General features: G+C 55.2%; 1 protein-coding gene across 5 annotated transcripts in view; it reads right to left on the bottom strand.

The window, feature by feature from the left end:
* Positions 1 to 324: 324 nt before the first annotated feature.
* Positions 325 to 26,283, bottom strand: part of PRDM11 (PR/SET domain 11) — an 80,509-nt gene continuing 54,550 nt past the window's right edge. For 3 of the 5 annotated variants that reach the window (XM_028516476.2, XM_036029279.1, XM_036029278.1), the window contains exons 5-8: positions 24,948 to 25,015; positions 10,238 to 10,425; positions 5,765 to 6,394; positions 325 to 4,652 (exon numbers count right to left, since the gene is read on the bottom strand). In XM_028516476.2, the coding sequence (XP_028372277.1) occupies positions 2,488 to 4,652; positions 5,765 to 6,394; positions 10,238 to 10,425; positions 24,948 to 25,015 (3,051 nt within the window). In that variant the 3' untranslated portion in view covers positions 325 to 2,487. Of the gene's footprint in view, positions 4,653 to 5,764; positions 6,395 to 10,237; positions 10,426 to 15,683; positions 17,888 to 20,825; positions 21,248 to 24,947; positions 25,016 to 26,283 lie in introns of those variants that run through there. The other 2 variants (XM_036029280.1, XM_036029281.1) reach the window with 2 other exon arrangements.

Raw genomic sequence — 26,283 nt, 5'->3', positions numbered from 1 at the left:
GGCTTGGCGGAGCGGCTCTCCACCGAGGGTCCCAGCGTAGCGGATGGGGAGGAGCAGCAGTTGGGAAAGAGAAGGTGTAAGGCATCTGTTGGCTACAAGAAAGTATCCCAACCTGCCGTTTCTGCCCCTCCCCCGCCGAGGCCCACCTCGCCAGCCACCTCACCAGCCCCCTCTGCCTTCAAGCCGTCTCAGTCTGTGTGTGGTGGGGAGGAAGCTGGGGCGGGAACGGTGGAACCTTGTGCTTTGCAACAGTGTCCCACTTGACCACAGTTACTGACCCTGATGGTGGGGGTAGGGGGCGGAGACCTCAACTTAAAGCGGGGAATTTCAAAGCTTCAGAAAGAGCTCTGGGTCTTTCCTGCTAGTTCCTTCTCTCTCCTGCAGAGGGGGGCGGGGAGGCGCCAGGGCAGGGGCTGGGGGCTGAATGTCACCAGGCAGGGGTGCATTGATTCGTTGAAGAAGGCAGCATATGAGGCCTGGCAGTGGGGCCCGGTCAGAGAAAAACCAGGTTTTGTTTTTTGTTTTCTTTTTTTAACATGCTACATCACTGTTGAAACGAACAAAAACAGTTTCAAAAATAATATATAATATATATAATATATTTATATAATGAAAAGCTATCAACTAGCAGCAATGATTCTAAAGTTATCTTAGCACCAAGACCATGGGGGTGGGGGAGGGGCCTGTGGGGGTGGAGGGACTGGCAGGACCGGGAAGGGGGAGTGACGTGTTCAGTGTTGATGACATGTCCACAATGGTTCTCTACGGTGGCACGAGGGAGGCCTCAGAGACAAAGTGAACCAGGGAGGGAGGGAACCACCACAGTTTCAGAGGGTCGGACCCACTCGGAGTGGGGACGCTGGGGCCTGCCTGTGGCCAGATTGCAACATCCTGCGCCCACCCTCTGCCAACCCAGAGGGGTGGCTCTCTGACCACGGACGAAGCGGGTCCTCCTCCCTCCCCCGATGTGACCTGCACCCACGATGCCGGATCTCTGCATATCGGATGTGCGTCAGTCAGGTGTGGAAACATGAACAGAAGTTAACAGCTCATGCACATTTTTTTTAAAAAACTCCCTTGCGAGGTATACCGGTAGTTAAATGAAAGAGAGAGGATTGATCTCACTCCTCTAGCTTAAACCACTACTTGCCCCAGGGAATAGGCAAGTGGCTATTTCTAAAGCTTATATTGTGGTTGTGTGTGTGTGTGTGTGTGTGTGTAGGCGGATGCCTTGAGAGTCCTATTTTACCCCTTGCTCATTCCTTTCTCTTAGGACATCTCTACCCTGTTCAAAAACGGAAGCGTTGACAGGCATAGATGCAGCGCTCAGTCCCCCACCACCTTCCTGCCCGGCTGTAGGGCTGGTCATCAGCCTGTTGCAGAAAAAGGACTGAATCTCTAGCGACTCTCATTTGCATAATCCAGGGCACAACTTGCATTGACATCTCCTGCTACTGAACTACCGCAGGCCTTTCTCGATCATTAAAGGAAAGAACATACCCCCAACACATTACAGGATTATAAAGACAGAGTACGAATAATTTATGTAAATTGACACATATTTTTTCATTTCACTTGTTTTTAGCCAATAAATCGTTGCCCTTTGGGGTCTGGATTTCTTGGCTCTTCCTTCCTCCAACAGCCCTGGATCTGAATGGAATAAGATTATTGTATCCCACACCACGTAAAAACAGGAATGCAAAATGTTCACCCCCCCATCCCTTCCCCAGGGTTTCAAGCTTGGTTGCCAGGCAAATTTGCCTTCAGTATTACAGGTAATATCTTCAGGATCCAGGGGGGCTGGAGGGAGGGAATCGACAACCCAGGGACGGGACTGGCGACAGAGGTGGGGAGTCACAGTTTGACCGACATACGTTTCTAAGACAGTGAAGAAATGCTCGCCGGGAAATGAACAAAATTCATTCAAGCTGAAGTCGGGCGGGAGAGAGAGAGTCAGAACCCAGACACACAGCCTGCTCTCTCCAGAATCAGAGGTCGCGTTCAGCTGGGCCAGCCTGTCAGCGAAGAGGCTGAGAAACCCCATCGCACGAGAAACTGAACAAGAAAAGGAAAGGCAGGAACATAAACCCCAACCTGAGCCCCCCGCCCCCCAGACACAAACGTGAACCAAACGAGCTACCTAAAGGTGGTGGCAGAGACCCGTCGCTTTAGCTTATGTGGCCGGTGGACCGCTGGGTGGGAACACGTGTGGCCGCAGCACATGCTTCTGTGAGTGAAAATGGGTTGCCACGGATGTTGCAGCTGCCAAATTTTGGAGACAAGGGTCAGTGTCTGACATTACTCCTTTCTGAAAGCTCCCAGTAGCTTCTGGTAGATGCGTCATCTCGGTTTTTAAAAAATTTTCAGTGTGGATTTTTAATATATATATATATATAATATAATATATATTTATATAATATATCAAAGCTTATGAGTATAGATTTAAAAAATATTTGACAGCTTAGCGACCTCCGGGACGCAGGCTCCCTAGATGTCCGGGTAGAACTCCGAGCCGTGGTCCACGGCCGGCAGCACTGGCTTCTGCTCTAGGGCCGACATCCTGCTGAGGACCTCGGCGGACAGGGAGTAGCTGTTGCCGGACTTCTCCTCAAACCAGCTGTCCAGGGCTCGCTTGGCGTCGAAGTTGGCGATGGGCGGGCCGTTGACCGCGATTGTCAACAGGTCGCTGAGCTGCTGCAGGGTCAGGCGGGAGCGGTGGTTCTTGCGAACTCGCTGCAGGGCGTTGCGGCCTTTCTCGCAGCAAGCGGTGGAAGTGGGGAGGACCTTGAGGACCTGGATGATCTTGTTCAAGAGCGGAAACCTCTGTTTGTATTTGCAAACGTGGCCGATCAGGTCTTTGAAGCTGTTTTTGGTGTAGTAATCAGACTTAAGCTCTCGCCACTCCAGTAAGAGACTCCCCCGGGGGTCCAGCCCTTCCCTACAGACATCCCGGGAGAAGGTCGGGATGGCTTCCAGGTGATCGAATATCTGAACCATATCCTCCTTGCCGTAGCTCATGAGCTCCTCGCTGCTCCTGGGCCAGGCCGCCAGGTCGAACACCTGGCAGGCCTTGACGAAGATCCGGCTGCGGGAATCGAACCTCTGAGCCAGGATCACTTGGGTCTTCTGGCAGATCTTCTCCCGGATGGACTGGAACTTGGCTTCGGCCACCCTGAGGTTCTTCATCGCGATCCCGTTGAAGCTCTCTCGGAAGTTCTCCTCGAACTCCTGCAGGTATTCCCCGGGGCAATCGGCCAGCCGGCTGATCTCCTGGATGGCCTCCTCGATCTTGTCGTCCACCTGGGACACCAGGAGGTACTGGCCCTGGAAGACGTAGGCCAGGCGTGAGAGCACGGCGATCACGTCCAGCAGGAAGTAGATGAGCTTGATGGACTGGTAGTCCATGAGGAACTGCAGCAAGGCCAGCGCGATGGCCGAGGCGTCCGCCCGCTGGGTCTGGCTGCTGACGTCCTTGAGGTGGGCCACCACCTCCAGGTAGTCCTTGATGAGGGCGTTGAGGACATTCTGCTCGCCGATGATCCACCTCACAGCCCGAATGTCCCCCAGGAACTCCGTCTCCTCGCAGAGGGTGGAGGCCGTGGACCGCAGCTCGCACATGAGCCGAGGCGAGTACCGGTAGAAACTCAGCAGCTGCTTCAGGTTGTTCTCCAGCTCCTCCAGGCAGGGGAGCTCCTTCCCGCTGATGGCATCCAGGATCTCCAGGTGGGGCCGGTGCACCATGAAGGGCAGGCACAGCAGCCAGGGCAGCGTCTTGCGGATCGTCATGAACATGCTGGCACGCAGGCTGGCTGTGATGTTGGCCCCGTCGATGCCCAAGCCAACGGTGGGCCTCTCATCCTGCAACCGGATGCCCAAGGCGGAAAAGGCTCGATCAAGCGCCTGGAGATAACTCTCTGTGCTAGAGAACCCCAGTTCCTGCAAGGACAGGAACTCTGTGGCCGGAGGCCCGTCACTGCTGGTGTACTGGACATAGACAGCCACCGTGTCGGCCAGCAGGTCATCGCTCTGCCCATCCAGGATGATGCTGAGGCAAGGCGACTGGCGGATGCGCTCCACCAGGTCTTCCCGCAGCGCCCGGGCGATGTGGTGGATGAGGATCTGGCAGTCTCCCTCGTTCATGTACTGGTCCACCACCTTGAGCTCGCATTTCCTCAGGAGCTCAGCCAGGGGCCGGAAGTCCAGGTAGGGCCTGCCCTCCAGGGCCAGGTGGTAGGCGGTGTTGAAGAGCAGGGTCATGTTGCGGCACATCTCCTCCGTCTTCTCGGGGTGCATGCGCAGCTTGTACAGCTGCAGGCACTTCTTGTGCAGGTTGCTCTGGCTGTGCAGTTTGATGGTGTGGATCTTGAACTGCTTGGAGCCGATGATGAAGGCCGAGGTGCGTGAGGACTGCACCGTGTACTGGCGGCAGACGTGGCACCACATCTCGTTGAGGGTCGGGGAGTACCGCAGGAACCAGAACTTCTTCAGCCACTCCTGCTTAAAGCGCCGGATTCGGCGCCCGGTGGCAGACGACATCTTGGAGGGCTCGTCGGTGGCAGTCATCATATCGTTGGACACGGATTCATCTGCTGAATCGACCTCCTGGTCGTCGTCCTCCATGATGGCGGGGCCGGAGACCATGCTCTCTGAGGCTGGAAGACAAATAGGAAAGAAACATAGACTTTTCTAAAGCGAACGGGAAACACTGCCCGCAGGGCAGGTGCTGCACTATGTGAAACATAAGCCAATTCCTACAACAATTGAGTCCCAGCCTAGAATTTATGTATAAGCCCTCTCATTATCTATTTGTGATTTCCCTCTTTGTGGATTATCCATGGTGGCCACCAGGCCCCAGGCTTCCTGTCCTCACCCTCCACTAGTGGGCGCTCAAAGAACGTCTCTGTTCAGTGTCAACTGGCCAGCACAACCAGGGGAGGAAGAAGCACATCGAACATCCCCCAGTAAGAGAGCATGGGACTCGACTGTCCCACCACCAACATGGTCAGGGGCGGCATGCTGCCCTCCAATGGAGGCAGCTGTGGCATGGCCCCCGGTTATTTCAGGATCAGGGCGCAGTTTAATTCAGATGCATGCTTGGATGATCTGGAACACCTCATTCGGAGCTAAGGGATGTGGTTAAAATAGAAAGCGCTACATAAATACTCTAGGTCGGCTGCAGATGTGTACTGAGAAGTCTTCCTCATTGTCAACCAGCTCTAAGACATCCAGGCAGCCACAGAAACAGCCAGAAGCATGCAGCTGAGTGCCGGGGGTCCAGGTCCTTCCAAGACCCCAGGCAGGGAGATGGGACCCTGTGGCGGAACAGCAGGTTGGGCAGAGGAGAAGGAGGCTGAGTACCTGGACTGAGTTGGGGAAGGCCAGGAGCTAGCTCTCCCTGACAGGACAGCCTGCTTGGGACTGGGCAGAAAGATCGGCTTTAGAAGTTGGACTTTGGGGTCAGACACCCCTAGGACCACCAGAGAAAGGCAACAGGTCAAGAACACAGCACACACCCCTTCTGCAGCGGAATGTCCTTTATTGACGAGGAGAATACAGGGGAAGACAGGAAGCACCCACTGGAGCTGCAAAGCCACCGGTCAGTGGCAGGCACCTGAGGGCACGGGCTGTGGCCAGAGCTCACCTCTGAGTCACACGCCTGCCTCAGGTTTCCCCAAAGGTGGCTCCAGCAGAGAGTGCCAGGCCACTCCTACACGGCCTGCCGTGTGCTCTTCCGTCTGACAACCTCTCATCCACACCAACTTACCTGCAGGGTCTGAGAATTCTGGGAGCTCCAGTACCTGTGCTGGCAGTACGGGGGGCTCAGGAAGCTTCCCAGACTTAAGCATGTCTAGTTCTGCCTGGAGCTCTCGAACCTTCTTCTTTAGGCGAATACAATTAGGGCAAAAGGAGGTGGTGGGGAGCTCGTGAAGGTCAGACGCAAGGGAGGCCTCGGCAGGACTGTCGGCCTTGAATGACGAAGGCTCCTCTTCTTCATCCTCCAAAGGGCCTGGCTCCGTCGAAGCAGCCCCCTGGGGGGTCTTCCAGTCCCCTTCCCCCTGGGTCCGGCTGATACTCTGCACGCCATGAGACATGGTCATTGCGCACCGACTGTAGGCGTCGCCCTGGTATTTGGGGACCTTCCTGATGACCAGTGAAGTGCTCAGCGCCAGCTGGTGGGCTTCCGCCTTTGCGGATTCCAGTGAGGCCTCCAACACATCCTTGAAAATGAGGTCAATTTTCTTCTTCTTGGTCTGGGGGTTCACGTCCCCCTCGTCCAAGCCACGCTTGTAGGGACTTTTGCCCTGTCTCAACACAGGGAGATGAATGGGACCCCTCAGGTCCTCTGGGCCATCCAGAGCCTGCTCAGCCTTCTCCCTCTGCAACCGCTTCTCTCCTAGGAAGGAAAACCAGGGTGTGAGGATGTGGGGAAAAGCCCCAGGTGGAGAAATAGGAGAGAACAAAGCAGGCCTCCGTGTAGGAAGTCGCTTGACACATCCCTCTGGGGCTGGCCTCACAGGGCATGCGTGACAAAAAGGGAGGGGCGGATCACTCAGTAGATCATGGGGGGTCATAGGATGCCAGAAAAGCAGGAGGAACTCTTTTTAAAGAGACCATTTCCATGGAGCCTTATACATACAAGCTCTACATGTATTAACTGAGAGAATGCTATGGGAGAGGGTAGTTGGAAGTTCTGTCAAAGGTTCTTGCCACCCTGTCACCCTAGAAGAGGCCCTCTCGCGTGGGTGGGTGGTGATATTCCTGAGAACTAGGTGCAGACGGACGCCCCACCCCTCCAGGCTGCTCGTCTCGCCCCCGCAATCAGATGGCTGCTTCGACTTGGTAAAAGGTTCACAGGAAATACTGAGTCCCATCCTTCCTCCTCCCGCACACAGCCCACTTGGGGCACAGCCCGCCGGTGGCAGCTCTCCTTTCTCATTGTCCCAGTAATCGGGAAGCTAGGAATACGTGAGGAGTACGTGATGACTACGGTGGGGGGACATGCAAGACAGGGACAGCTTCGGTGGCTCCCAGACAGTAGCCTCCCTCGAGGTAAAGGACAATGTGACCACATGGACCCAAAGCATGCTCAAAACACAGCTGTTTCTTTACCCAACAAGGCAAAGAATGTTTCCTTTTCTATTTCTTTCTATCATGTAAGGGGTTTAAAATATCTTGGTGAGCTGCCCAACAATACATTATTTTAGCCGGATTCTTCAAAAGGACTGACACAGTTCCATAAATTGCTAAAGAAGGGCGAGCGCTGCCCAGGGGCACAGATGCTAAGGGGGAACCCTCAGAAGGTCCTGACAGCGGCCTGTGGGGTTAGGAAATCTTAGAGGCTTCCTAGGTCAGGGGCGGACCCTGGGAGATGCGACCTGCCCAAGGGCTTAACCTATGCCTATGATGTAATTAGGCTTCTGTTAGCTGCATTTGCCACCCTTGGCCACCGAGGGAAGACCAAGGGATCTCCATGGGCAAGCCAGGTGGTCCACGCTGTGACCAAGCCTTGGCTTCCCATGGCTGGCACAGAGTGCTGTGCCCTGGCCCACGCAGGACTCCAGATTTCCTGCAGGTAACAGCACCAAAGCAAGGGAGCTACCCGGGATGTCCCTTTTCCGTCTTCACGTGAATGCTTAGGGCACGATGTTGTCTGCAAGTGTCCTGAAACCCAGGTGAGTCCCCACAGCCTGCATTTCTCTACCAGCCGAGGGGTGCAAAGGGTGGAGATGAACAGTGTTTTAAAAAATGCAACATCTTTGTTCAGATTACATATGACACTTGCCCATTCAGAATCTCTAAAGGGCCACCCTTTCACCTTCTTGTGGACCAATCAGGCAGCAGGCACCTGAGGATGTCTGGACGTCAAGAGTACGCACCACCAGGGATTCCTCATGCTATTCTGCTCAGACACAAGGAGATCTCTCTGCACTCAAGACTTCTAGAAAAATCTATGGGTCAAAAAAGACCTTGAAACATTAGGAAATTGATTCTAAAGCCTCCATAAAACATGGGGGAAGCACCACAAAGTAAATCAATGGCTCAAAGTAGATCAAATAACATAAATCCTTTGAATATATGCATTAGATGCATCCTATTCTTCAAAGATAACCACAGAGAAATAATTTACACTCTCTTCAGGAAGCAGGACTAATAATTCATGCACTGGCCTTTATTAGGGCTCTGGCCTCCGATTACAAAGAAGCCTCCTTCCATGCAAGACCTTACGTGACTGAGCTCGGGGGATCCCCCTCCAGGGCAGGACCGGAATGCAGATCTAAGATACCGCTACCCGTTCCCAGCATCTGCCAAAGCTACAGGCTACAGAGACACCACGTCTAAAAGCCACCGAGCTCCAGACTGCTCCCAAGGACTTTAGGACCAAGCCCGCCTTCTGCGCTAGCCCTGCCCCGTGGTGGCTTCCTGTTTCCTTCCTGTTCCCTTCCTGTTTCCTAGTCCTCAGCCTGGCCGGGAATAGGCACTCCCTCCTCCTGTATCTTCATGTGTCTAGGTGTATTTCCTGTCCAGTCTGTCTGCCATGCTCCCTTCTCTGAGCATCCCCCTGGGGCCTCAGGGCTCTCTGAGGATGATGCAGCTTGAAGCGCTTTGAAGAAGACTCTGGAGGGGAAAAGGATGTTACACATCCAGAAGAATTCAAGAACATGACAGCCAAAGGATGGAACCCGTGTCCTCAGGTATAACTTCTTCTCTTGCTTTCCTTTTCTTCTGGTGATAGGAGTCTCTTGGAGACGTCTTGGCTATCTTCACTCATTTCTTCTTTTATCCAGTCAACAAAGGTCGAGCACCCACTACGTGTCAGGTGCATTTGCACGAGGCATCTCCAGATGTCAAATGGGAACCATGGCAATCTCATCGTAGGACCAGGCCTTCCCAGGTGCAATCAGCAAGCGCCCAGCCCCCGGAAGCAGAGAGGACCAGAGATGAGTACGTCTACCGGGCCTCCTCTCACTGCCCACCCAATCACCAGACACCTTTTACCAAGTCAGGCAGCCGCTGTCCACAATCTGCTCTGTTGGGTTTGTTTTTAAAGACAGCTTCATTCCAGGGGGCCACTCCCACCCCTTCTCACCTTCCCCACTCACGTTCCAAATGAAGCTCTGTGTCCAAGAAGTAGGCTGGTCGGGGATATGATATAGTGGAGCTTAGGGACAACCTTGCTCCCCGGGACCAAATGGACTCTGGGTCTTTGGCTGAACGGTTTTAGTGTAAGGCAGCTCCCACGGAAAGGCGGGTCCCAAGGACCTGCCCTCACCAGTGTGCCCTGGCCAGGTTGAGGGTGGAGCAGAGAGGCAAAGGCCTAGGGACTAGGAGTATTTTAAGCCATTTTCAAATGACTCATTTAAATGGAGCCTGGACGGACATTTCACCCTCCAGACCGTCATCCGCACTGAAGGTCGCCTCCCTCCAACCTCCCTGTTCTAAATAGATACTGTCCTTTTGCAACACAGCATCGGGACTTTCAGGAATAAACCAGGAGGAAGAGGGAAAACCCAGGTTCATCTGGGAGACCATAGAACGTGATAGGTTAGAGCTCAGACCCTGGGCTCAGATGTGAGTTAGAAACCGAGCTCTGCCCTGACTCACCACACGACCCTGGGGGTGTCACTGTATTTATCTGATGCTCAGCTTCTGCATTTGTAAGGTGGGGATAACCATCAGCATGAGTCACCAGTACTAACAGTCTATGATGGAAGGCTTACAATGGTCAAGGTGGACACCGTTCTGCATGGGTGTTATCCAGCCAGTTCTTAGCACAGGGACAGGGTAGGGGCTGCTGCTGTCATGACTGCATGGGGTGCCAGGGAACACCAGCTTCGTGCATATCAGGTCCTTAGTAAATGTTACCAAGTACTGCAGCCGTGGTCATTTGTAATATCTTCCCATCATTTGGAGAGGGAAATAGGATCCATCTTTGTTGAATTTATGGACGTGACTTTGGGGACTTGCCTCTCTCCCTGATACTCCAAAATGTGTAATGACACATTTACATGTAATAGGGTTTCTGAGACGGTTTCTGATGGAGGGTAAGTGGTACCCAAGGCTCTGCCCTGAGCTCCTGCTCAGACCTGGACCATCTGTTTGCCCTCTGGGTCTCCCCATCAGTGGTGTACTGTATTTCCCATCTGTTTTCTTAGGACACTTCTAGAGAAGCACACCTGGCTTCCCTTGGGGGTCGGCAGCAGCGGGCATGGCCTTTGAGTGGAGGGTGGGCACTCACCTCTGGCTAGGTTGCGATGGATGGTTTCCTGGGACATGCTGTGCAGGCGCTTCATATAGTCCTCGCTGTACCAGACCCGCAGCCGCTCCCCCGGCCGGATGTCCCGGCACGCCCGGAAGTAGATGTGCTCGCTGTGCTGGAACGCCAGCAGGTTCTGCTCCCTCTCCTCCCGGGAGATGACCACGTACCTGGAGGGGACGAGGGGGACAGGGGAGAACGCATGGGTCACTCCTTGATGAATGCCTGCTGGTGCTGGGCACAGTGTGGGGCCAGCGACAGGGGTCACAAGCCCACCGGCATGTGGACTTGTGCAAAAGTCGACAGGGCAGCTGCCCCACCGAGGGAAGGACCACCAGCTAGAGCTGGTATGCTGACTCCGCATCACTGTTTTGTGTGACCTTGAGCAAGTCTCTGAACCTTTTAGAATCTCTGTTTTCTGAAATTGGAAATGACACCGGCCCTGCCCACCCCCCAGGTTCTGCTAAGCGTGAGATTCAACGCCAGATAGAACGGTGATCGGAAAACTGTTGGATCATCTACTCTCCACTAACCTTTAACCATGGGGGCCTCTGAGGGTGGTGACGGTGGGTCTTGAATGGTTTTCACAAAACCTAGCAAAAGTAACCCATGTGACAAGGGTGCTCAAGAGACCAACTAATACACACTAATGATCAAAATCCTTGAAAATAGGGGGCTCAAGGGGGACAGAAGAAAAAGGCAAGGAAGAGTTGGCACCTGCTGGTTAATCTAAGTTATTTTAAGACGAGGGAACTGAGGCTCAGAGAGGCTGAGTGACTTGCCTGTGGTTACACAGCTGAAAAATGGAGACGGGGCTTTGAGGTCAACACTTTCCCCACGAGAACTCACGGCTCCTACGTGGGCGCCTAAGCGCCCCCTTCTCAGTGCCCAGGTAACCTTTAAAGTTCTGTCACACCCTCAGAATCTGTGGCCCTCGCCCCTTCTCCCTGAAATGACAGTCCTCGCAGTCACCTGCCACCTCGCTCACCTCCAGGAGGTAAGGCGGCACCACATCCAAGAGGGGAGGTGGTGTGTGGAGTAAAAGGGCAAAAGGATAGTGTTCAGAGCTTTAGGGTTCTGGGCTATACCAGTGTCTAGGAAATTTGTTGTCACAAATAAACTTTTTCCCTTATGCTAGGATGATTAGTCTCAAATGCCAGGAAAGAAACCGAAGTCTGTCCAACCAGCAAGGTCCAAAGAATTGTAGGTGGAGCAGTCGGGAAGACAATAATTCACAGAAAACATCCAAACAGATAATGAACATGTGAAAAAAATTCAGTGTCAGTAACAGGAAATGCAAAGTGGCACCTTGTCTCATTGGCACAGATTTTTTTTTTTTTAAGGGACAGCACCTGTACTGGCTGAGGTGTGAGGAAGAGTCTCTACACCGACGGTGGCACCATCAGAATAACGTCGGGAACCGGTTGGCCACAGGGACTCAGAGAAGCATTTGTACCTCGTGATCACAGTGGCTGTATTCACAATAGTGACGAGGTGGAAGCCACCTGAGTGTCCTTCAGTGGGCGAATTCAACAAAATGTGGTAGAGACGCAATGAACACTCTTCAGCCGTAAAAAGGAAGGAGATTCTGCCATGCGCTGCATGGGTGACCACGTGGTGAGTGGAATGAGCCGATCACCATCCAAGAACACTGTGTGACCACATTCATGAAGTGCTTACATGAAGTGTCCGATTCATTCATAGGGACACAAGTGGAACGGTGGTCGCCAGGGGCCAGGGAGAGGGGGTGGGGGAGTCGGTGACGGGGGCTTCATGTTTAATGCGTGACAAGTTTCCGGTGGGGAAGATAAAACAGTTCTGGAGAAGGATGGTGGTGACGGTGGTGTGACAATGGGAATGTGCTTAATGCCAGAGACTCATACGCTTAAAATGGTTATAATGATAAATTTGATGTTATGTGTCTTTTGCCACAACTTTGGAAATTTTTTTAAAAAGACAATAACATGCAGGCCAAATATGCAAACTCTGTGTACCAACGACTGCCTAAATATCATCTATGATAGTGCAAAAGCAAAAACATTGGAATGTCTTATACTAGAGAAATAATTTAACACACCACGGTGTATTCATATAACAGAATGTTACTCATCTAGAAAAGTGTTTCCAAAGAATCCTTCAGGACATGAAAACATGGTCCTGATACAAGGCAGAGTGAACAACAGGTCTGAAAGCTATTCATTCTACGCTCCCACATGCTTTAAAAACAAACCTCAGTAAACGACCTGAAGGAAATATGCAAAGTCCCAACAGTGATTTTCCATCACAGGTAGATCCACTTCTTTCTAAGTTTCTGTACTTCCCAAGTTTTCCTCAGTAAGCAATTGTTTATGTTACTCCCACTCCCCCCAAAAGAAACAAAGTGAATGGATGCCAGTCCCAGTGTGGGCTGGCGGTGGTGGCCTTCATGGCGGCCAGCAGCATCGCGATCACATTCCCGGTGCCCCAGGCACAGCCCGTTTCCAGTACCCCCTGCCCCTTCTCATCCGGACAGGCCCCTGTGCACCCTACTCTGCTCAGCCTTGCAGGACACCGTGACGAGGGCAACCGCTCCAGCCCAGGGACCCATTCACCATGGCAAAAGGATGCAGCACAGACCCCAAGAGGACGGGAAAGAGAGTGCTGGCTTTGGCTACTCCACCCATGTGAGAGAAGCCAGTGGTGAGCTCCACCAGGAGGGGGCGGGGCACACAACAGTCATGGCGCCCGGACCCCTAGATCTTGCTTTTGTCCAGGATCTTAGCCTTAACACATCTGTATTCCCGTCAATGTCTGATAGGAGCGTGGGTCCCCCTGAACTGTGGAGACAGTACCATGACCTCTGGGACACCCAGTCACATTATTATTAACAAAGAATTCAGGGAAAAGAAAAGAGAACCCCCTGGCCCAGAGAACCCTTTCCGGATTCACACTTCCCAATCTCAGCTCTCCAGCTGCAGGAGTCTGCCTTTTTTCCATACCTGAGATATCTTCTGAATGGGCAAAATATTTTCTTATCCCCAACTGAACGCGTCTTGGATTTGACACCCAAAATTAATCCACCTTGCGGTTAGCATAGAGCAGAACAGGGGCAGATCCAAAGTCTCCTACTCTCAGGTATCGAAGGCAAACCATCCATCTTTTCTTCACGGGAACCACTTGCAAGAATACAGTCTTTTTTTTTTCAGTGTCTAAATAGACACCAAGCTCTAAAGACTGGAATTATTCTTCCCTGGCACTCAACTTTCAGAGAACAAGAGATAAAGAACATGTAACGATCAGAGATTTATTCTAAAGGGTGACTTCCAAAGTCAGAAAATTTAGAAGGATCCAAGTCAATTTCCCTTGCCACCTCCTGGTGTTTTCCTACCCAACGAGAGCCAATATTTAGGAAGAGAACCCCAAATCTTTGCATCAATCACAAAGCAGCTTGAAAGAAGATCAGAATCTGTTCTGCATCTGGTCATGTTTGGTTGTTTTGGAACTTGGCATTTGAAACGTGATGTACGTGACAACTCTTGGTGAATCAGAACCACCTGCTCCCCTGAGAAGATGACTTTGGTACATGGTACCTGAGGTGGAGCCGGCTATGTCTCAACATCAGTTACCGTACCTCCATCAGGCCTCACCCTTTCAGGGGTTCCACAGCATCAGCCAGTGACTTCTGTCCCCACACAGAACCCCTTTGTGAAGACCCATGCCTGTCCCATCCCATGGCCACGGGTGAGCAAGAGCCCTCCCTGGAAGAGGTCCCTCTCCTGTTGGAGAGGAGGCACAGAGTATGTCAGAAGGGGAGTGGAAAATGCTCAACATGGGCTGCTCCACCAATGTCGGTGCTATCACTGACATCGCATTTGATAGCATTTCAAATCAAAGCCACAGAGTCGGGGACTTCAGAAGCTACCAAGGGGGTGGGTGGTAGGGGGCGGATATGTTCTGGACTGAACCTTTCAGGACGAGAATGGAGTGTTTTTATTGCTGCCTCCTCGTGGACTCCGGGGACAGGACAGGACCCTATGACCACACTTCTCAGATGTCACCCACTATGACTTATCGAGTGCGCCATATTTTCTAGCTGGGTCAGGAAGTGACCGCCAGTTCTAACTTAAGAGAGAAAATATGCCACGGGCCACCGTTGTGTTGGAAGGGACAGGCTTAGACACTTGGTGGCTATGCCTCTGACGGCAAGGAAGCTACCCTGGTCGTGGAAGCAGAAATGGGAAGAGACTGACCAAGGAGTGGGGGGGGTCCCACATGCACTTCCGTCTCTGGGCTGGGAAGGTCTTTGGGTCATGCGTCCACCCACCAGATGGTCACTCAGCCTCCAACAAAATGCCGCCCAGCCGGCCCCAGGCATAACTGGAGACCTCGGACTCTTAGAAGAGCCTTTCCTACCTCAGGCTGAAACTGGCTGCCCGTTCATTTCCACCCACTGGCCCCATTTCCCCTTCCTGTTTTGACGTGTTAGCCCCACAATCCCCACTGAAGCCCAGAAAAAGAAACTAAAATCTCTTCCATCCAAAGGTGACCGGTCTTTTCATCTCTCTGTCCCCTTTGCTTCCAACTTGCCCCCTTCCCTCCTCAGGACCAGAGGGACAGGCCAATCGGTCACTGCTTGGCACCTTGACCTTGATGGGAAAGACCCCAGGCCTGGTTTCACACCATCTTTGCATCTCCTAGAAATTGTATGATCTTGATTTCATGGCCAGGCTTTTTGGCTAAGAATAGCAAAGGATGACCTAGATTCCAATGGAACCTTCCAGAAAGGGGATGTATCCTTGGTTAGGACCTGGGGATTTCCTGCTGGGGAGAATCTCCCCACCTGACTGGCCCTAAGCCAAAACAATGCACCTGTCAGGAGGCCCCCTCTCTGCTGAGGAGACCCCCCCACCAAGAGGAGCCAGAGGAAGCTACTTCAGCTCCTTTGAGAAGCCTTAGACCTAGGGGGGCAGGGCCTTGCCTGTGATAGGGACACCTGCATCAGTGGGGAGGTGGCCAAAAAAAGCTCAGGCCTCAGGGTGACGCCTGGGGTATATGGCAAACGGGCAGCACCTGACCCTTCTAGACGGTCTCCTACTGGAAATGGTGACTTTTTTCCCAGCACTACTAACTTACTTTGGAGAATCAAACAATACAATGCATTTAGCAACAGCTCATTTTTGATGTGCATTAAATACAGCTGAATGGTTTCCTAGGTAGATGCTTTGTCTCCTCCAGCCCTTCAGTCCCTCTCCTTTCCTCCAAGGGCCTCGCATGGTGGTGACCACAGGGCACCTGAGAGCAATGGGATCTGGGAAATGCCAGGGGCACTTGATCCCGGCTCGCCGGCTCGCTGTCCCTCGGTCATCTAACCCCTGCTCTGGGGGCCTGGAGCTTTTCACAGGAAGCCAAGAAAGAGAATACACACCAAAGAAAGATCCTGGAGACTGGGTGTGTTCCAAGTGTGAGATCAATGTCTTTTTATTGCCATCTTAACAAAAATACTCGGGAAGGCAATCTTTGATTCCAGCATCGGGGGGCAGGGCCATGCCAGGCAATAATGAAGCCATCGGGCTGTTGGACGGGGGAGTGTTCAGCCTGGGGGAACAGAAACCCCCAAAGAACCACCGAAGAGGGAGATGGAGCCAGGGCCGGGGGGACAATGCAGTGGCCCTCCACTGTCCCTACAAAGGACAAAGCTTGGTCTGGGTTTAGAAGCAGCGCTCCAGGAATGGCCGGGCAGGCACTGGGTACGGCAGTCTCCCTCCGGCCCCACCAGGGCTCCAGGGGGTGGGCGTGAGGAGGGGAAGGGCTGGGGCGTGAGAGTTTCTGCCAGGGTCAGTCTGAGGCCAGGGAGCAAAGAGGACACAGAGCTGAGCTGCACCCATGTCAGAGCTGAGCTTGCATCTGCCACCCGCCCCGTCCCTCCGTAACTCTAAGAGCCCGGCACTCTCCCCACTCTCCAAAAGGAAACATGAAGCTACAGATATGTGTAGCTGATGCGTAGGCAGCCCAAGCAAGCAGAGGCGAGGCATGCTGGAACCTGGAATGAACAGGAGCTCTTCTGGGCTTTGGGTTCTTTTAAAAGCCAGAAGAGGGGTTTCCTTCTGGATCCCAAGACTTGGGCCCAGCCTCCCCAGAGCCACTGGCCTTCTTGCCAGGGTAGCGTGGGTGGGCTCACCTCCTAAATGCTGCTGCTACCGCCTCCCACTCACACCCAGGAGAGCTGAGGCAGGGGCGGGCAAGGAGCAACACCCCTCCCAACTCCAAATCTGGTCTCCAACAGAGGAGCTGGAAAAAATCCACAGACCTGGCCCCCCCAGTCCTGGCCCCAACACTGACTGCTGTGTCATTTGTCATCTATGAAATGCAGATGGTGATGATGATGATGGCACTCATGAGGATACTAATACCCGACTTGGCTGCCTCTCAGGTGTCCTGAGAACCCCACGAGATCGCACACCTGCAAGTGCAGGGGACAGCGCCAGGTGCTCGTCCTAAGAATGCCAGGCAGTCTTCTCCTTCCTCCGACGCCATCCCCTCTCCACAAAGGGCAAGCACAGCAGCTGAGCACACGCACACAGGAGGGCAAGCAGAAGGCCAAGGCAGGGGCGCCACCTGCTGGGGTCAGACCCCTGGGGGAGGTGAGGACAGACTCCTCCTGGAGGGGCTGGGCTCCACCCGCCCACCCGTCCGCAGGGCTGGCCCCCTTCCAAAGCAGCAGAATCAGGACCTGGGACGCTGACGCAGCAGCCCTGGGGACAGAAAGCAGGGTTCCGTTCAGGTGCTCCCCATGCTTGCTTCCCCCTTCCCGGCAAGGCCCGCTGCCATGAGGCACAGACCAGCAGGAGGCCACCCTCCGGGCCGAGGAAGCATCAAGCAGGGAGCCGGTCCTGCATCTTGAGCATCTGCCAAAGATGAGACAGTAGAGCTGCATACATGCTTTGGTACAGCACGGGGCAGCCAAACTGCACTCGGGGCGGAGATGTCAGTGCCCCCCAAGTCCTGCCAGGGTCGTCAGACCTGGGTAGGAGACTGGCCCCTGTCTCGAGGCCAGACAGCCTTCCTGCATTTCTCTTCGTCTCAGTGCACACTGGCCAGGTTAGAAGTTGTGCTTTCTCTTCCGAGACCTGGTAGTCCGTGAAGGGGCCGGTGCTGGGGGCTCCGGTGGGGGAGCCTCGGCCTGGTGCGGAGAGCCGGTGGGGGCTGCCCTGTCTGGCCCCCGCTGAGATTCCTGAACCCCATCCCGGATCTCTGTCAGCGTCTGGCACATCTGACCGACTCGGCTGGCCAGCTCGGCCATGGTCTGGCTGATGGCGTGCATGCTGCCGGCCATGTCCCTGTGCGCCGTCACCAGGTCCTGGCAGAACCGCTGGAACATCTCGGTCTGCTGGGCGTGGGCGTGCAGGAGCTGCCAGTCAAGGCCCGTGCCGGGCGGGCCCGGGTGCGGCCGGGGCGTCCTGCAGGAGGCCTGGGCCTGGGGCGAGGGCCGGGGCAGGGTCTCTGGCTTAGGGCCCACTGTCTCGGACTGGTCTGAGGAGGAGGAGGAGCGGAGCAGGGTGGGCCTGGCCAGGCAGGCCTCATCTTCCAGTGACCGCTGCAGGGACACTCGCATTGCCTGTCTCGAGGGCCCGGGTGCCTCCTCATCTTCATCATCTTGGGGAACAGAAACAAAGAAGGGCAACCGATTACAACAGGGAGAAAGGGGGCAGCCCCGGGCTTGGGTCCACCCCCGCATTACACTGCGATCCCCCTCCCCTGTCACCACTCAGCCTGGCTTGGCACACACCCACTGCCCGCCCACCCATGGAGAAATGCCTGCTCCCCAAATCCCTGAGGGGTGCAGGCCAGACACCCCTGGGGAGAGGCATGAGTATGAGCAGTGGCCAGGTCTCCTTCCTTTGGCAGGAGCAGCGACAGTCTAGTGTGAGAGAGGCCAGGGGACGGGACTGGGAGAAACCCCAGCGTTAGGGACCGCATGTCAGCCGGATCACTCCCTTCATCTCTCTGAGACTCGGTTTCTGCAAAGCAAAGATAATCCCTCCACGTTTTACCTCCCGAACCACTGGCCCACCTAGCAGGGTTGTTAAGGAGACCACACAGAGCTGACGCAAAGGGGACAGACAGAGGGACACTTGCCAGAGTTACTGCAATGCTCCCTGAGCTCCAGCCTCCACGAAGCCATTTCTGAGTTGCCTGGGGCCACCTTGTGGCCCTGCCAGAATCTGCAATTTTAAGTCACTGGGGGAACGGGGTGGGGGGGATATGGACAAGCTAGAGAAGGGGGACAAAGGATGGCGCCAGAACAGATAAGCCCAGAGGGTGCTGGCCCCTCACGGCAGGCTACCTGGCCAGACACATCACTCCTACCCAGGAGAGTCTGATGCCACACAGGGACCATCACAGAGATGGCCGGTCACGTGGAGAGGCCCAGTCCCTACACACGCAGGTCTCAGCTCTCTTGTGATCAGGTTATAAGCTGATTCCCGTAGCAGGAATAAGACATAGACGAGCTGACCCTACGGACAGACACATCTGTCCCCGAGGGGGGGGGAATTCACGATGACTCCAGGGGAGGTGATGGGAGGACAGACAGATTCATCTTGCCCCCAGCCGAATGCCTCCCGGGGGCCCTGGGGTCTCCCTTGGGCCAGCACAGGAGGAGCCTGGTGCCTCTCCATCTCTCTGCGTGGGACAGCAGCCATCCCCCTGGAGTCGGGGCTGGCGTGGCAGCGCTGGAAGGAGTGGGAAGGGCTGAGGTGATGCTGCTCCCTCCCTTCCAGGGCCTCATTCCACCGAGCCCCTGGCCAAGTGCTGTAACAGCTGGTGGAGCAGCGGGGAAGGAGAGGGAGGGCCGGCCCAGCCTGCTGCGGAGGGTCCCAGGCCCCCTGCCCGGCCAAGGTCACGTTTGGTAACCTCATTACCTCTGCTCTGGCATGAGGGGGGAGTGGGCAAGATTTAGGGAACAGACTTCACTGGGTGCTGGGCCCCCTTCTTTTTCTCGCAATAGGGTGGAATTATCCTGAACCTTAGCAAAACAGTGTGGTACGCAGAGCCGGGTTGGAGTCCTGGTTCTGGGGACATCTCTGTGTCTGGGGCTCAGATGCCTCCTCATCTGGGTACCGGGGTAGTTAGACTAGCTGGTCTCCACGTTCCTTCCCCGTCCTAAACATCTGAGTCTGAGCGGCCACCTGTCAAGGGCCCCAGCCAAGCAGGAAATTAGCAGATCCCAACAGCAAGGGGCCCTGGAAGGGAAGGCTGGGTCTCTGCGAACCACCTTCCCGGGAGCTGGCCAGCGGCCGGCTCCTCTGGAGCCCTCCTGCCCTGCTCCGTCTCTCAGCAGCCAGATGGCCTCCAGTTGGGGCTGTGGGTTGAGGGTGGAGGTGGGGGTGTGCAGCCACAGAGCTGAAGTGGGTGCAGCTCCCACACAGAAGGGCCTCAACTGCTCCCCCTTCTGGTGAGCCCCAGCTAGGAACACATCGGGCTGGGCCAGGAGATCTGGCACCCCAGCCCCTGGTGGCACCCCAGCCCCTGGAATCAGAGCCTGTCCTGAGACAGAGGAAGCGGAGGGGAGAGAGGGAAACAAGGGCTGGGGGAGAAGAGGGGGACACGAGGGGGGTACGCACGGGGAGGGGAGCTAGTGAGACCAGAGAGAACCTCGCGCAGGCGGCAAGAGGCAGGGTGCGGAGGGAAGTGGGAGAAGGCGGCATGGCACGGAGAGCAGAAAATAACACAGAAATAAAGACGTTAGGGGCAGACAGAGGGAGAGAGAACTGATCTTTCCGTGGCCTGGGCCCTGAAGACTTGGCTGGCTTCCTCCCGCGCCCCCTCCCCCTCGCCTGCTCCATTGGGCTTCCCTGGCTCCTCTCTGTTCCTGGAACGTGCCAAGCGCCTTCCTGATGCGGGGCCTTGTACATGCTGTTCTCTGCCTGTGAGGCGCTCCTCTCGCCTCCCCTCCTCTGCACCCCACGCAGTCACCGGCCTGGTTAACTCTTCCTCACCCTGTGCATCCCGGCTCAGCTGTCTCTCCCAGGAGCCTTCCCCAGCCCCTGGGGGAGAGCCTGTCCCACCACTGCGTGCTCTCAGACAGGCCGCAGCAGCATCATCATCGGCAGGGCCAGATGCAACATGAACACGCAGGACGCCTTGTTCAAAAACTACCCTGAGTTTCGGGCAGGGACTAGCAGAGCGTGTCGCCCAGCACGGACGGAGCCCAGGGCCCGAGAGATGGCAGAGGTCACACCCCTTTGAACTCGGCTCTCGGGACTTCCTGTGCTGGTCCCTCAGTCCCTCATTACAAATTTCCTTGTGCAATTATTTACTTAAAGTTTGTCTATTCCCACGAGTCTCGGAACTCCCCAAGAGCAAGGCCGGTGTAGAATTTATACACAACTCCTGGCGCAGTGTTCAGGAAACATTCTGGAATGAATGAACGGAAAGGGGTGGAGGAGACGGTGGGACAAGGAGGGAAGAATGGGGAGATGGGTGAAACAGAGAGGGAGAGAAGGAGAAGGCCGGTGGATGGGAACCCGCCAAGGAGGAGGGTAGGGAGTGGCAGGAGCAGCTGGGGGGGAGGGGCGGCAGTGGTACTCACAGCTGGTCGAAGGGCTGTCGGTGCCGTCCAGTTCTGCCCTGGGGAAGCGGTGCCCGGATCGGGCCGAGAGCAGCGCCGACTCGATGGCCCTCTCGTGGGCAGTGAGCGTGATGGTAGGGACCCGGCCCCCAGCCCCCGGGCCCGACAGGGACTTCTGCATGAAGGCCAGCTTGTCCTTGGTCCTCCGTTTCATGTCATCCCATCTGTGCTTAATGTCCTTGACGGAGCGGGGGACCTGGCTGACGGAGGTGATTTTCCGAGCTATGCCTTCCCAAATCTTGTCCCTGTCGGCATGGGACAGCCGCATGGTCTCCCTCCCAAAGAGAACAGCTTCGTGGTGGGTCACCTCGGTGACCAGAATGTCCAGCTCCTCCTTGGAGAACTTGGGCTTCCGCTTACGCTCGGCCAGGGGTGCCACATTCCTTGGGTTGAATATCCCACAAAGCACAATTGGGTAAATGACCAGCAACGTGGGTGGTCCTCCTCCTTCCTAATGCCGGCCCCCAGCTGGGGAGCCAGGAGGCACCTGGGCGCCCTCAGCAGCTCACCACCACCACACCCTCCTCCTGCCGAGAGGTCCTTCCACCACTGCTGAGAAGGCGGGAGGCCACACGGCGCACGCACGTGGTGGGAGCCCCGGACTGAGCCCCCCACCTCCGGCTCCAGGCCCTCCGACCGGCTGTGCTGGCCTGGACGGTTCGGTCAGCCTCTCCCGACCCACTCTCTCCATCCGGAAAGGGAATAACAACCACACCGACCTAGGGGATTCCTCCTAAGGAGGGGCTGGGGGGAGCACAAGGATGTAAAGGAGCTTTAAAGCCCAGAATGGAAACAAAGGATGATCCTGGGGTGAGGACCAGGCCACTGCCGCTGTAAATGGCCTGCAGGAAGAATAATTAAACAGGGAGACTATTCACATGGGCATTCCATGGTGTGTGGCCTTGCTGGTGACGCCCAGACTTAGGGCATGGTCACACAGAGCTTATTCTGTCCAGCGGCTCTCTTCTCCATCCCCTGCCTGCAAGTCCCCACCAAGGCCCCACCTCTGGGTGTGTGCAGGCTCCCCTCCAACTGGAGCGCCAGCCGGCAGCTGCTCCTTTTGGGAGTCGGCTGCTGTGGCTTTTTGGCAGCTTATGGGTAGAGAGTGAGGAGCCCGTGAGCGCCCACAGAAAGGCAAGCTCTGGTTCAAGGAAGACCAGGAGAGAGAGACCTCAGCTTTCATGTGCAAGGAGCAGCCAGAGGCCTTGGCCAAGGGGGCAGCATGGCTCTTCCCCCCTTCTGACCAGGCACTTGCTCTGGCCCTGGAACTCAGTCTCCGCAGTGTGGTTCTGGCTACCCTTCGACTAGTGCCCAAAGGTCCACCCAAGACAGGGACCCAGGGCATGGAGGGAGAGCTGGGACCTGATTCACGTCTCTGACTGCTGCCCAAACTTCAGTGGGTGGCCGGGAGCACAGAGGCCCTTCACCTCTCCCCTCTTCCCCAAGTCCCTCCGGAGCACTGCTGCCCCGGAGGCGAGGCAGAAGCAGGAGAGGAGGACAGGCCTGGGGTTAGAGGCAGGTCTCCCCTGTGAACCCGTTTCTGTAAAACAAGGGCGGCGGTTCTGGCGTCGCCTCGCAGGGCCGCCAGGAGGACTGCGTGCAGGGGTGTCTCAGTCTTGCCACTGTTGGCATTTGGGGCTGAAAAATTCTTCGTTAGTGGGTGGGGGTGGGGCGGGGGCGGTGCCCTGGCAGTGTGCAGGTTTATCAGCGCCTTGGCTGCTGCCCAGGAGAACCCAGCAGCATCCGCCCATGGAGACGTGACAGCCGAACAAGCCCCAAGAGACTGCCAAATACCCCCAGGGGGCAAAGCAGCCCCTGGTGGTGCATCGCTGATTTCATGAACGCATGACACCTAGCAGACGGCTGCCATTGAGTCGGTGCTCCCTATGCAGGTGTCATTCTCTTCCCAGCCCACTTACTGTTAAAACCTGACTCCGATCTCCTGCAAGACCCTAGGCTGCGACAGTGCAAGTGACTGGTGTCTGCAGTGACAACAAGCTGTGCAAATGGCAGCTGCACACTCATGGGGAAGGAGGATGAGTTGGCTTTCCCCGCCCACTACCGCCAGAGGGGCATCTCCATGGCGACGAACCACAGCCCCAGTCCCACCCACTCCTTGAGTCTTTAATGAATGAGGGCCCTGCAGCTGTGACTGCCTTGGTGTCCTTTTGGATCAGAATGAGCCCTGAGCAGAACAGGACAGACCTCATGTCAGCAAGGTAGGGGTGACAGAACCGGCCCGAGAATGCCAGCACAGAAGTCCAGTTTCTGCCACTGAACGCATCGCCTTGACCCGCTCTGGACCTCAGTTTACCCCCGGAGCATTCACAGCGGCACAGAGCAGTGGTTCTCAACACTAGTGGCGCATCGGAACTACTATGGAGAGCTTTAAAACACACCAGTGCCCCGGGCTGAGCTCCAGCCCACGTAAAACAGAATGTGGGGTGCCACATGATCACTCACTCGGCTCGGATGGAGAATCCCCTTCTCTGGAGCTGTAGCGAAGCCTTGTTCCCAGGCTGAGAGATCAGAGGTGGGTGCAAAAGGGGAACCGAATCAGCTCTACGGGCCCACGTGTCTGGAAGTGACAGTTCAGGAAGGCCTGACACCAGACAGGGCTCAGACACTCTCCCCTTCGCTTGCAACAGCCAGGGTGCGGCAGCAGGGTGCAGGCGCACCGGCCAGGGGCCGTCTGTCGGCCCACCGGACACCTGGCCCCCACTTCTGAGTCTCTGCTCGCTGTGCCTTCAAAGAAAAGCCTGGTCCCTTTGAAGGCTCGGTTCAAAGCCCCCTTCCCACCTTCCATCAGGGCCCTCGGAGCCCGCAGTCTGTGCCTCCACTCGACAGGTGTTTTGGAAAAAGCAGTTTCCATGGTGGAAGGTGTGAGGCCCAGGAGGGCTGGGAGGGCGAGGAGCCCACATAGGCTCTGACCCCCAGCAGGTGCTCAGTAACCGTGGTCGGTCGGGGAGGAGGAGGCAGTGAGGAGTGTGGACTGCCTTCCCGGAGCCCCTTTCAGGGCCTGGCTGAGGCTCTCAGGTGTGGGAGCAAGGGGGCTGATGAAGCCACAGAAAAGGGGACAGGAGACAATGCCACAGCCTGCCTACCTCAAACCAATTTTCTCCTCATTGGCTTGGGAAGTCTCAGAGTTTAAATACAGCAAGCCCCTCATTGCCCTCCCTGCAAGCAGTCTCTCAGCTCCCTCCACCCACCCCCACCCGTCTCCACGAGTCACAGAACTGCAGGACGCCAATCAGAGGGCCCGATCCACCATGCGGCTGTGCTCCCAGGTCCAGCCATCCAAAGCCTGCCCCCCCTCCCAGTCCAGACCCAGACCCTGGTCACCACTCCCAAGTCCCAGACAGAGGCCACCAAAAAGGCAACAAGGCAAATCTGACCTGCCACCCCCACCCCCAGACGCCACCGGCACGGCCCTGGCACACGGCACAGAGCAGCAGCATAGAACCACAAGGGGCGCCTTTGGAGTCCAAGCTCAGCTCAGCTTCTGGGCCACCCCGCCAGTCTCCTGCTCTCCCTGGCTGGCCACGAAGGGTCCTTCTGGTGCTAACATCTGTCCCAACCCTGGACCACAGTAAAACCACTCTGGAAAGTGCTCATGCCGGGGCTGCGAGCGCGATCAGAAACTGAGCGAGATTGTGCTGGAAGCTGCCTTCTCCACGGGGCCCATTTAAACTGCTGTGGCTGCCCTGGGGTGGGTCCTGCACCACAGCAGCAGGAGTCTGCCCTGTGAGTGGTGCCACGGTGCTGGGGGAGGGGCAGCCCCCGTGTGGGAATGCTGCCAGGGCCGGGGGGCCTGGGTACTCCAGACACACTGAGAAGGGAGCGGTCTCTAGGGGTCCCTGTAATCCTGGACACAGGCCTCCTCCAAACCCCCCTGATGGAAGCCTGGGGAAGCCAGAGGGTCGCCTGGAGCTAGACACACCCCAAACCCTGCCAATAGCAGTCCTGGGGCCTTCGGGGCCCCCCCACCCCCCACTGGAGACGCCAGAGGCCCAGCATGCTCCCTTGGTCTCTTTCCAGAGTTCAGGCCAGGCTCCAGGGCAACCAGCAGAGAGCAGGACTCACCTCATCCAGTTGGCTTTCGTCTCGTCTGACCCGTCTATGGACTTGTAGCGGTTGTTCTTGTCCACGATCTGGAAGACAGAGAGAGAGTCTAGAATGGGCCCTACAGGAGGGGGCTCTCATATTATTGGGCTCCTCCCCAAACCAGGGCCCAGGGCCCAGGGCCTGGCCCCACCTGCTACCGCACAGAAACTTCCTGTTGCCCTCCACTACCACGTTAGCGCTGCTGCAGGGCTGGGACCGAGCTTGGGCCAGCAACAGTGAAACCCAGCCTCTTTCTTTCTTTTCTTTTTTCTCTCTATTTCCCTTTCCCTCCCCCCTCCCTCCCATCTCTCTTTCTCTCTCTCTTTCTCTCTCTCTCTCTCGTTTCTGGGAGGCAGAGGCCAGCACTGGGAGACTAGACACACAGACATACATGGTTTGAGATGGATCCTCTTCTCCCAAATCTCTGAACATTCAGGACCCTCAGGGTTTAGGCTGAGCCCTTTATCTTCTGTAAAACTGTCATTATTTCATTATCACTCTTGAATCAGACCTCAGCTGGTATGGAATTTTAGGCAGATTAAGTTTTATTTTCTTTCAGCGCCTTTGAAGATTGCCAAAAAGGCTGCCATAGGCTCTTCAGCAACCCACTGATACTGTTCTAATGTTGTCTAGTGCTGTGCTTTTGTGGATAATCTGTCTATGGTCACTTTTAAGACTTTCTCTTTATTCTTGATCTTCTGTACTTGCACTGTGTGGTTTTGAAGTAGAGATGTACTTTAAAAATTTTCCCGCATTACTCGATGAGCACATTATTTGATAGGACATATCTCTTTTTCAATTCTGAAAAATTCTCAGCTATTAGGCTTTTGAGTATAGCTTCTTGGTCATTTTCTCCTGTCTCTTCTTGAAGAATTTCTGTTTAATGTATTTGGGAGCAGCTTAATTTATTCTCCATGTCTTTAAAGAACCCTTTCACATTCTTCTCTCTTTCTCTTTCAGGGTAGTGCCCTGGGAAAATTTCTCATAACTCTCTTCCAATTCACTAATTCTCTCTTTGACGGTATCCAGTTCAGAGCTTGTCCAGCTAGAGAGGTTCTTCCTTTCTCGGAGTACCTTTCGTATATGATTTACAAATATCATATATGATATTTGATATGATATCAAATATCATAAAAATACCATACCAATATATGATTTACAAATATTTTCTCCAAGCCTTTGGCTTGTTTATTTATTCTCTGAATGATGTCTTTATAAGAACAGAGGTTTTCAATTTGAACAAACACAAAAACAACCCCCCCCCCGTCTTGATCTTTTTCATGGCTATTCTCCTTCCTTTGTTTCTTTGAGGAGC

The sequence above is a fragment of the Phyllostomus discolor genome, chromosome 6, assembly GCF_004126475.2.
Source record: "Phyllostomus discolor isolate MPI-MPIP mPhyDis1 chromosome 6, mPhyDis1.pri.v3, whole genome shotgun sequence".
NCBI lineage: Eukaryota > Metazoa > Chordata > Mammalia > Chiroptera > Phyllostomidae > Phyllostomus > Phyllostomus discolor.
This window is presented reverse-complemented; position numbering and strand designations above follow the sequence as displayed.